Source organism: Salmo salar, chromosome 01 (assembly GCF_965601325.2).
Source record: "Salmo salar chromosome 01, fSalSal1, whole genome shotgun sequence".
Taxonomy (NCBI): Eukaryota; Metazoa; Chordata; class Actinopteri; order Salmoniformes; family Salmonidae; genus Salmo; species Salmo salar.
This window is the reverse complement of record NC_138291.1, coordinates 84,662,232-84,674,358: the sequence shown is the minus strand read 5'-3', so window position 1 is coordinate 84,674,358 and position 12,127 is coordinate 84,662,232. Positions and strand designations below refer to the sequence as shown.

Genomic DNA, 12,127 nt, shown 5'->3' with positions numbered 1-12,127 from the left:
GCTTTTCACTGAAGGATCGGTGTTGGAAAGTGACCAACAACATATCTTTGAGACATTGCTTCACCTATCCTCTTCTAATATAAATGAAATAGCACATGTAATATAATAATGTTACATGTTTCCAAACACTTTTACATCCATTGAAGAGAATAATGGGACATCTATGTGTATGTGAAGGAATGGAGCAATTGAACAAGGCAGAAAGTTATTGCCTTGAAATGACTGTGTGTTAGCAGAGATGATCAATGCTGCATTTAGTGATTCCAGAGTTTTCTATAAGGAGTAGGACCACCACTGTATTGTACTGTATGTATCGCCCTTATGATTTCCACCAATCAGAATGCCAGAGTCACTATTCCTCTCCCTCTGTCTGTGTGGGTCACTATTCCCCTCCCTCTGAATGCCTGGGGTATAATCATTAGTGCACACCATACCAAACAGTTGCAAAACGTTTCGCGACGGAAAACAAATTCAGCTATGTCCTTCCCCTGTTGGTTCCGTTTGCTTCCGTTTTGGTTCTAGTGAATCCAACTCTGCTTTTACATACATCCCTGGACCTAAGCTATTGTGCATATCCATCAAGTCAGTTTTGAGGCAATATCATTCAGATGACTTTTAATAAATGCTGTACTTCTTTTTTAGGATTTTGGATCCACGTGCTTTGCAGCAGATAGTGTGGGTAAATCACAGCATATGTTGGCTTCTGTGTTGAGAGCTTCACGTCATCACATGCTGTGTAATTGGTCTCCTTGTCTTGAGGTGAAGATTCTTTGTTAAATGATCAAAGAACCTGTACATTTCCGATTCTGAAAATCGTACTGCAGTATAAGAACAGCAAGCTTACAAATACACAGATAAACTTACAGATACAGTAGCATATCATTTTTATAGAAAACCTTTGATGAAATTATCACTTTTAAGAAATATGAAACCTAAAAATGAAACTTAAAGAATGGAAGAACAAACTTCCATTTATTTTCAAGTGGCTCAAGTGGCTTCGGTAACATGTTGAAGATTAAATAATCCAATGACTATAGGAAGACCACAGAACTGAGTACTTGTTCAGTGTTAACATATTGTTTATGTTCAGCTGTGTGGTGGTCAAGGGTTTGGTGATGCTACATGGGTTTGTCGTTGTGTAATGTTTCACGATTGTGTTCATGATTTTAACAATGGAAAATGCATTTAGAATTTATGGACCTTTTACTTTGCTATGTACTGTATGTGAAAATGTATGTGCTATAGAAAGGAAGACGGGTGGTTGTGGGTGTAACATAGAAAGCATTCCGTACAGTCAGGCTGGTAAGATAATGCAGTATTACATCAGTATCACTGTAGCATGGTCGCAGGTATGTTTGTGCAGTCTTGCCTACCTCAATCACCATAGGTTGGCAAGACAGTACAAACAGATCTGGGACCAGGCTAATATCACTGTAGGCTTTAGCTTCAATGAACCAGGGTGCCAATTCAGTTCAACACATAGATATAGAATTGCATACAGTAGGTTCTATGGTTCACAGATCCACTCTAGTCTCCATGCAGTCAGTGTGTTCTGTTCTGTTTGTTTGCCTTTCTAGAGCTTTAATATTGTTCACTAGTATAGTGTCTATAGATCTATCTAGACCGACGTCTGTGTATGTACTATTTTTATATCTCAAAAAAAGAAAGAACATTTTAAGAATATCAAGAAATGACCTGGAAGTGGGAGATAAAAGGAGATGTCTTTGTTTTATTGTTGCCAAAGAGATATATTTAATGAAGTCATGAGGCAAACAGGAACAGGAATATATATTTGATCTATAATGTTTTAACCCTACAGATGTAAGATCTTAATTTGAGACAGTTTGCTACAGCAGGAAAATAATCCTGCAGCAACAGGAAGTGTGAATTTTGTGGGTTATAATTCATGGACATTTTTGTAGGGCTTGATACAATTTTCAAAGTGTAGATTACAAACTTCCAAAGGCTTTTTAAACATCAAATACTCTACAATTTTGAAACGTCCTGCATTGTAGGAAAGTTCTCCTGCAACAGGGTGATCAAATTAAGATCCTACATCTGTATAGCGAGACGATAGCCTGGGTACCAGTCTGTTTGTGTCATCATGCCACTCCTTGTAATGATGGCACAAACAGACTGGTACCCAGGCTAGTGAGATGAAGGGGGTATTGTGATAAGGAGCAACATTTGGTAATGCGCTGGTTGTGATTTAAACGAGCAGGACTAGTTTAGGGATGCTGTCAGTAAATGTGCCCCACCCACACTCACTTACTGGTCACATGGTTACTTTCTGTACCTTATTATGAAATATAAATAAAGTCTGTTTTACATATGGATGTGGGTCTCATGTATTACATAGCCTGGTCCCAAATCTGTTTGTGCTTTCTAGCCAACTCATAATGCTCACTTAAAAAATGTTGAATGTAAAAACATGAAGCAAAGAAAGTATAAAAGGAGACTTGCATGTCAAGAATTTCTTATAAACACAGTACAAACACACAGGTAATATCTGGAATATACTCTGCAATATTAATTTATTTTCTCTAGTAAATTCAGTTTTTTCTATAAATATACAGACAAATTAAATGGGATGAGAAGCAAATATATTTATAAAATAGTACGAAATACAACAACTCCTTTGTATTTTTATGTAATAATGTCATACTATACAGTTGATATATGCATGAATGCTTAATATTATTGTTTTTCTGACATTTAAAATATGAGAATAACAGTGAAAAGCATTTGAATGCTATAACTTACAGTATTGTGTATAACATTTACCTTTTCTTTCTCCGTCTCTCCTAATCTAGTGTGAGGCTCAGACTCATGTAGAAATGTGTTTCTACAAGCCGCCATGCCCTGTGCCCTTTATATTCTCCCTGATACTGGCCCTTTAACATATACTGTATAACATAGTTTACTTTGTGACAAATGTATTGCTCACACAAACAAATTCAAAGAAATTCCTCCAAATCTTACAAATCGCTAATAGCAAGAAGTAAAATAGAACTAGACACCCACAATAAGATAGATCAAACAATTACATTTTCTTAAACATATGCATACATTATTAACAAATAACAGATTCAGTTATAATTTACTGCATACAGTTTATTACTGTTTGCAAATGCTTTATTTGTTTTGAAGAGGCAGTCCAAGGCTAGGTGTGCTTGAATGCTATGGATAGTTCAGTCTGTGCTCAAAGTTGTGCAGCACATGGTCTACAGTACTTGTGAAAGATTAGTCCTGTGTGTGCTTGGATTTGTCAAACAAAATCAGGGTTCTTCTCTTCCAATTGGCTGGCTAAATGTATCTGTGCTTCACAGCAACCAATCGGAGGCAAGGATAATAGGAAGTAGAGTATGGCGTTAATAGAGGATTGGAGGAGGAGACTGGTCATCGACAGAGATGAGAGGCCTGGGTTGGTCCTCAGTGGCCTGGGCTGGTTCCTCTTGAGGCAGAGGGACACTGTAGGGACAAGAGGAAGGGAAGACGGATAGGTGGAAGGAAGGGATGAAAACAGGAGGAAGGGATAAGGACAGAAGGGATGAAGAACGGGAGGAGATGTGGAGGGAACCAACCGATCCATTAGTTATTAACACTAAACATTACGGAGTACATAGTAGAGAAGTTTGGCGAGTGAGTTTGGAGATGCCTCTGAATGAAGATGGAATAAGGTTGAAATAAGGCTTTGATGTGTGCGCAAGGCAAGCATCATGCAACAAAACCATCAACAGAGAATTAAGATTCTGTTAAGGCTCTATTCAGTCTGTATCGCTGAAGCTTTAGAAATGCGCGATAGAAATGTAAAGGTCATTTCAGATTGAGCCGACATAAGCAGCATTTACCGTGAATGCAGTCTCCGCTAACGCAGGAACATTGCCTTTAAATGTAAATACGCTGTAACGCTGAACTTGCGCGATACAGATTGAATAGAGCCCTAAATTAATATTTTCAGAATGTATATCATTCTCTGGGTGGAATGCACAACCAATGCCCATCCCTGATTGTTTGGTGAGACACAGAATGAAAGCACATCAATGATGACGAATATCCACTCTTTTCCACCAAGCGACATCACTCCTATGTGAGACATTCTGACGTAAGACAATAAAATAATGTCAACTGTTCAAGAGATAGTGGGGACTTCCAAAATGACACCCCATTCCCTAAATAGTGTGCTGGCTCTGCAAAACAATTATACACTATATAGGGAATAGGGTGCAATTTCAGACAAAGCCATAGAATGGGGGAATGGGGTAGAACCCTCCTCATGAAACCAGATGATGACAGTGAGGTGCACTAAGATAGCGGAAGTGAAAGATAGCAAGGCACATAGAAGGGAGAGGAAGCTGGTGAATGGTTGATATTTTGGCTGAATGGTAACATGGGAATCATCTTCTCACTTACGAGGGGTCCGTTTGACTCAAAAGCGGGCAAACTGTTCACTCAAAAGCCCCAAACTGAAAAGGTAAACAGTCCTATGGTGTGAACATTCATGTTCATTTAAAACAATGTCGAAATCATATAACTTACTTTTCACTACACTGTCTAACTTCTTAGTAAACTAACCATAGCCACAGTATTCAAATAATAATGACATATTTATAACATATTTACATTTGTTTGAACTTCTACTTTACATAAACATTTGATCATTTAAAGACAGTAAAACATATTCAAAACACTGTTTTCCCATAAGTACACTGTAAAGAAATCCTCTTGTTTTTATGGTAACTTACTGGCAGCCAGTTATCTGTAAGTTACTGTAAGTAAAAGCTACAGAATGTTATCGTAAATTCCAAATAAACTGGTTTAACAGTACATTAATGTAAAGAGATGCAGTTAAGAACTGTTAAACCAAAGTTTCTTTGGACTTCACGGTAACATACTGTACCTTTTTCTACAGTAACTTACAGGTAACTGGCTGTAAAAACAACAGGACTTTTTTTTACAGTGTATGTTTAGTTTGACATATTTTGACAAAACCGCAACTGATGTTAATAACACTAAAGTTAATAATCTTAGGCTATTATGTCATTCATCAAAGAGTGTTACTCCCCAAAATGTCATTTGTTCAGTACAACAAAACAAAAGAACCAGCATAAAAAAGTCACACGCAAAAAGAGAGGAGCGAGGCAAGCAAGCAAGCAGGCACACACAAATAAATAGGCATATGACACATACACAAACATTCCACCAATCAAACGTCCACAGACAGAGTACTGTAAAGGCAGACAACAGTTAAATGGCACGATATCCAGAGCAGGTCAGGAGGATTCACAGGTAAGGTTTATCTGCAGTAAGGAAAAGTACCTGTTTGGGAGCAGCAGGAGGAGCTGGCCGGCTGGGGTATAGCGGTGGATCGTGGGTTGTTTGGATAGTTCCACTAACACTTTGTTTGGATAGTCCCCATACAGATGTTCAGAAAATAGTCAAACTGTTTAACAAACTATCCACTAACCCTAGTTCCACCCACAAACCCTAACCCTCACAAGCTGCTATAAAACAACAAAGATGCAGTTTGAGCATCTATAGACCATCGATAGGGGACTATCTAAATAAAACAGGTCTTACTGTACTGTACTAGAAAGGGCAGTGGCCAGACCACCATCCTGACAATAACATCGAGATAGAAGGTGACAGAAAATGTGTAAAGTAAAGTGGGGTGAAGCACTGCATGCATGAGGTAGTGGGAGAGGAAGCCAAGGTGACGACTACTTGTACTAGATTTGAACACAAACTAATTTGTACAATATTATTATTGTGGTAACACTTTACTTGAGACACAACATCATAACACGTTATGACACGGTCATAACCATGTCATAATTAAGTGATAATGGCCGAGAAGCCGGTGTTTGGAGGATATATTGGCACAGGTGTTGTTAGGCCCTGTCACGTCCTGACCATAGTAAGATGTTATTTTCTATGGTAGAGTAGGTCAGGGCGTGACAGGGGGTGTTTTGTGTTTTTCTATGTTTTCTATTTCTATGTTCTTTGGTTCTAGTTTTTTGTATTTCTATGTTGGTTTGTTTGGGATGATCTCCAATTGGAGGCAGCTGGTCCTCGTTGTCTCCAACTGGAGATCATATTTAAGTAGGTGTTTTTCTTCCTGGGTGATTATTTTTGAGTAGTGTTTGTTTCTCCTCTGCATCACGGTTTGTTGTTTTGTCAATTCAGTTTATTTATGTATTGCAAAATTTCACAGTTTAAATAAAATGTGGAACTAAGCACTCTGCATTTTGGTCCTCTCCTTTTGCCAGCCGTGACAGGCCAGAAACGAAGTCGAGGTCCGGCAAAACGTTCCAATATATATCCTCCAAACACCGGCTTTGAAAAATTCTAATAATGATTGACATATTTTCATTAAATTGTTATTTTTATGAATGTATTCACTATTTCATTCTTCCACATCGGCTGATCGTCCATTCTATCAGTTCGGTTGCTAGAGACGCGACCCAGCCGTTAAGTCTTTTTGTTCTGTATCTTTGGATGCGACCCAGTCGTTCGTACTAAATGTTCCATAGCCATACTGGCTGGCAATGTTCTTATTACTTGCTTGCTAGCTAGCCAACTACGGCTAATTTACAGTCACGTCAAAAAGTGTAGCCAGAATAACAGTAGCCCCATTTGCGTTTGTTTAAGCTGTTTTCTAGTGACATTTATTTGGATACATCCATAACACTGAACTAATGCAGCGCGATTATGCCTGGCATAGAACATGTGCTGACTCGTCAGGACACTATTGTTCAGAGAAACTAGACAACAACACAGCTAACACAATCACTTCAAACTGAAGCTGGAAAGACTGCAAACTAGCTGCAACTCGTTTCGTTTGACCTTTTTTCAATTGACATTTCTTTCTATAGATCCATAAAAATGATGCCAGCTGTTTCATGATTTCCACTGGCTGAGAAACGCTGCCTGCCTGTCTGCCTCGTCCCGACACCAGACACGTTCATTACAATGGGACAGTTGAAGATCGAATTTGAATATTGAAACAATGTTTCAAATGTCGGGGAAAGACAGACAAGGTTCATACAAATATCTGCTGTTGAAAACTAAATGTCAGTCTAAAATAAATGTGAGATAATGTCTATATACCTTTTATATAGTGGAGATCAAGTTTATAAAGTGGCTGGCTGGGTTGATGAGACAGTGGATTGCTCAATCAGATGGAACAGAGTAAATAGGCATTTTAACGTCATAGATTTAGCTGGTGATCATTTGTGGAATAGACACCGGTTGGAATGTGGTTTTAACCAATCAGCATTCAGGATTAGACCAACCCCTTGTATTATGACATCATTTGTCATAATATGGTTATAACACTGTCATGACACATATTTAGACCTGTTGTGACATATATTGCGTTATTTTATGGCTGGTTATGACACCTACATAAGAGTGTAACAAAAAACACAAAACCTACCATGGTAGTTATTTTACGGCTGGTTATGACAACTACATAAGTGTCAAAAATGACAAAACATACCACACAAGGCAAAACGTACCATTACACCATAGACTACTTGTCAACAATATGTTTATGTTAATTTAAAATGTTCTGAAATTGACCACATTAAATTATCATTGTAATTGCGCACACATTGATATCAGACATGCACCTACCCCAAAGCTATGTTTCTGATGACTGGGATAAATGCAGGAGTAGATTTTAGGAGCAAGACAAGACACCCTCTTTGTGACTGCTGACTGACATAAGGGCAGTATGTAATGGGCCTATCTGATTATGATGGTCATAATGCTTCTTGACAGTGTTATAAAGTGTATTTTCTTAGTCCAAGGAAAGTGACACAGGATGGTCATAATGCTTCTTGACAGTGTCATAAAATGCATTTTCTTTGTCCAAGTAAAGTGACACAGGAAGGCCATAATGCTTTATGACAGTGTCATAAAATGTATTTTCTACAAGTTATTTAAAATATGATGACAAAACAAACATGACTGTAAAGAATTAATTACAACAAAAACAAAGGACTTAAGACAAAAGGAAAGTTCTTGGACCCCCCCACACACATTTGAATAAATGTGGGTTTTGACACTCGCATGTAGGTGTCATAACCAGCTATAGAATAATGCAATAATGCAGTATGTCACAACAGCTGTAAATATATGGGTTATGACAGTGTTATGGCCATATTATGACAGGTTGACAAGTTATGTCAGTTGTGATGACATATTATAAAATGGTTATGACCGTGTCATGTGCTGTGACGCTGGGTGTCAAGTAAAGTGTTACCATATTGTTATGCATTTGGATTAACAATTAATTACTTCATCCATGACCAAGTTTGTATTCCCCAAGCATCTTAAATACTTGTTCTACTGCAACACATCACAGTTGTTATAGATTACTCAACCAATGAGAAGCAACTATTGTTGGCCTTTAGCTGTATATCATGTTAGACAAATAAACGAACTTCCCAATTAAGCATAACGGTCTTTAAAATAGAAAAGTGTTATGTTAAAAGTCCCCCGGGATTGCAAAGGCCTTGGAGATAGATGTGCATGAATAAGGGTACAGAAATACAATAGAGTACTCAACTGAAATGATATTTATTAAGCTTATTTTTATAGTAGAAAGTCACCATACATTAGAGGTCATTTTTCAACATTACACTATTTTGGTGTCCCCCAAAGCATGCACATCAATATCAATCATTCTCTGTACATTATTCCAATTCATCTTCACAACAAAAAAATGCATTGTTCCAAAAAACGGACTCAGAAATAATAGAAGAATACTATATTGTATTATTTTTTTTTCCACTGAGAGTGGGTGTGCCATCTCTTCAGATGTTGCAGTCTGATCACTCATACCTTAGCCTTATTCTAGTGGAGAAAGAAGAAACATTGGCAGCTTCCGGTCGTAGTAACTCGTTTGAGAGCGCTTTTGTCTCTACATTTATCAAAACACAGATAGACAGAGAAGGGGGTTGGCAAAGTTAGGGGAAGACAGGAATTACACACAAACAGCGAGAAGGACAGGGAGCAAGAGAGACACAGCAAGGAGACATTTTGTTTGTGGCAGGGAAGGAGTTTTGGGTAGTACAGTTTGGCAGTAAATGTCACTTTTTCTCCCTTTAGCAAATTATAACAATTGGGTCAATCTAATAGGATTTCAAGGGGAATTCAAAGATAGTGTTGTGATAGCAAATAGCCTAATACTTAGCGGCAATCATTTCTGATTTGGACAGGACAGGGGTTGATATCGACAGGTACTGACAGACATACCGACAAACAGACTAGCGTCGTTCTTTATTCAGCACATAGAAATAACAGACATACATATTTTATCCTGCCTCAGATACAGAGTCATGCTTTTTCATTTCCTTTCTTTATTCAAGTCTTTTATTACAAAGACTAAAGTACAAGAAGGCTGAACAAAGTTACAATAACGAATCAACCCTTCTCCCTTTTAAAGGTTTCTCATTTCATGTGTAGTGCAAATATGTGTCAAAATAGCAAGAGACACAGTACATGCAAGCTTATTTATTACGAAGATCTAAATGGCTATCGATCCAATTCAGTTATTGCCATAATTTGCAGTTGTGCTGTTGGCAAATTATGAATCTTTTAAGGGCATCTGACCCACTCATTGTCTCCAAGGTCTCTGTACAGTATATAACTGGGCAGACTAGAATTACCTATTTGTTCTGTGACATATGGTAATTGCACAGGGGACACGATTAGATTGACTGGTTTATAGATAGAAAACATTTATTGATGTTGCTCCCAAATCATTGTCCTATTGTATGCACAGCAAGAGACACTGTCTAGTAAATTATTAAAGCTATTTGTAAACAGTTGGCAGCCAGGCAGCACTGATTGAAGGGGATGAGAGAGAATGAGAAGAGAGGGTGTTGCTTTGGCAACATGGTTTACGCACCATGGGCCCTATTCAGACTTGAGATAAGTTGACTTAACATGGACTTAAGTCAAACAATGTTGAATTAACTCCCTGTTTTCTTGACTTAAGTCCTACTTAGCAAAGGTCTGAATCGGGCCCCATGAAATGTAGTACCTTTGTCGTGGGATGGCAGAGGTGTAGAACAGGTATCTGTTGTCTTTTCTTTCATGCATGAACGCCTGAACGGTAACCCTACTCAGAGCCTTGCATCACTTTCTTTCAGGGATGATGGTTGTTTTTATTACCCATTCAGCCTTGATAAAGTACAGTATGTTGATATTCAGACAAAACAACAATACTCAGAGGCCCCGTAGTACATGGATATCAGAGCAACGTGTCTTTCACACTGCCTGCTAGACCTCAGACATCATAAAACATATTACCTTGTGGCTAATAATAGTAATAATAACATGATAATACAAATCATTTCGTTTTTAAGGTGCGATTTGATGAACTGATTTAATCAATAGACATAATAATCATCCATTTTATTTTATGGTACATTTATGTACAGTACATACTCATTGCCATCTATTTCATTGGTCGCCTGCCCTCATTATAAGTTCAAATGAAAAATGAACATTTACATTTGAGTTATTTCACTACATGTGATACATAACCTCTCATTTAAAGAGGGATATTAGAAGTTACCCGAAGGACCTCACAGTCTGTAAAGTAAAGTTACTGTCTGAAGCATAAGAAGACACAGTATACTGTAGATGAACTTTAACTTTTTGATCATCATACATGATCATCTTTACATTAGTAAAACAATCCCCTTTGGATTACCATTTCGATTTACACTGGTAATATAAATCCTTCATCTTTCAACCTTGATTCTGCTGGAGAACACTGAAGATTTTATTTAAAAACATTTTTTAATTTTATTGTATGTTTGCAGAGGAAGAAATCCTGATTAAATAGAAAAGACATGTACATGCATGAAAGACAAGCTAAAGATATGACTAATTTTCCTCCTCAGACAAAGTCCATCATTCCAATGATTTTAATAAGGATGGCTCAGGATGGTGTCAGTCCTTTAGCGTGGGGTTAGTTGGTTCTGCTTTGTGGTTCTGGTTCCACCAGTGCTTGGCCTGGGAACTGCAGCGTAGCGTGGAAGTGCAGGGTGTGAGGAGGGTGAGGAGGAAGAGTATAGGGGGAGAGACAAGTCTTTCCCTTGGTGGGATGGAAGGGAGAGGATGGGGACGGGGGACGGGGGACGGGGGGGGGGAATGGACTGGTAAGCTCAGGTGGAGAGGGGAGTGTTGTGGTGGATTAGAGAGAGGGCGAGAGAAGAGGGCTGAGGGTTAGAGAGAGGGCGGGAGAGGAGGGGTGAGGGTTAGAGAGAGGGTGAGAGAGGAGGGGTGAGGGCTAGAGAGAGGGCAAGAGAGGAGGAGTGAGGGATAGAAAGGGGGCGGGAGAGGAGGAGTGAGGGTTAGAGAGAGGAGGGGTGAGGGTTAGAGAGAGGGTGAGAGAGGAGGGGTGAGGGTTAGAGAGAGTGCGAGAGAGGAGGGGTGAGGGTTAGAGAGAGGGTGGGAGAGAAGGGGTGAGAGTGACTGGCGAGGAGGGCTATTGATGAGGGATTGCAGAGGTGCCTGGCAGGCAGTCAGTCCTATTGCAGCAGCAGCAAACTGAGTCTGTGTCTGTCTGTGTATCTGTCTGTCCCTTCTCACACTGTTGAAATCAATTTCGGAACTGTTCCCCCTTCGGAACTGTGGAACAAAGAGAAGGAGAAGCTTCCAGGTAGGTGGGGTATATAGGCACTCAAAGAAACAACAGTGGAGCAACACATTCACAGCCAAATACAGTTGGCCAATCTACAGGCATGTACTGTAGTTTGGCTAACTTTGGAGCTGGATGTCATGTTGCTGCCTCTGTCTGAACATTCCCTTCATCCATTCACAATGATTATTTCAATATCATAGTATTTCATACAGTAAACATAACATTTCCCCCAGAGGTATAGGGAGGAGACAGTACAATGTTTTCAAATTCATTTCTCTGACATGAACTGACAGTCTTTCACAGTCAATGTTGACAGAGTTCAAATAGTATAGAAACCACCGACTACATGGACCCAGGTCTACTATACTGTAGTCTACACATTGACACAGAGCACAGTGTGGAGCGCAGCGGGATAGTAGTAATAATATGGAGGCGCTAGCTAGTTGCATGATGCGTGGAGGG

At 39.0% G+C, this 12,127-nt stretch overlaps 1 protein-coding gene across 2 annotated transcripts in view; it reads right to left on the bottom strand.

Annotated features, from left to right (window-relative positions):
* Positions 1-2,508: 2,508 nt before the first annotated feature.
* baiap2b (BAR/IMD domain containing adaptor protein 2b) overlaps positions 2,509-12,127 on the bottom strand; it is a 144,267-nt gene continuing 134,648 nt past the window's right edge. Inside the window, exon 14 of one of the 2 annotated variants that reach the window (XM_045723386.2) lies at positions 2,509-3,471. In XM_045723386.2, the coding sequence (XP_045579342.1) occupies positions 3,372-3,471 (100 nt within the window). In that variant the 3' untranslated portion in view covers positions 2,509-3,371. Of the gene's footprint in view, positions 3,472-8,570; positions 11,653-12,127 lie in introns of those variants that run through there. The other variant, XM_082977483.1, reaches the window with a different exon arrangement.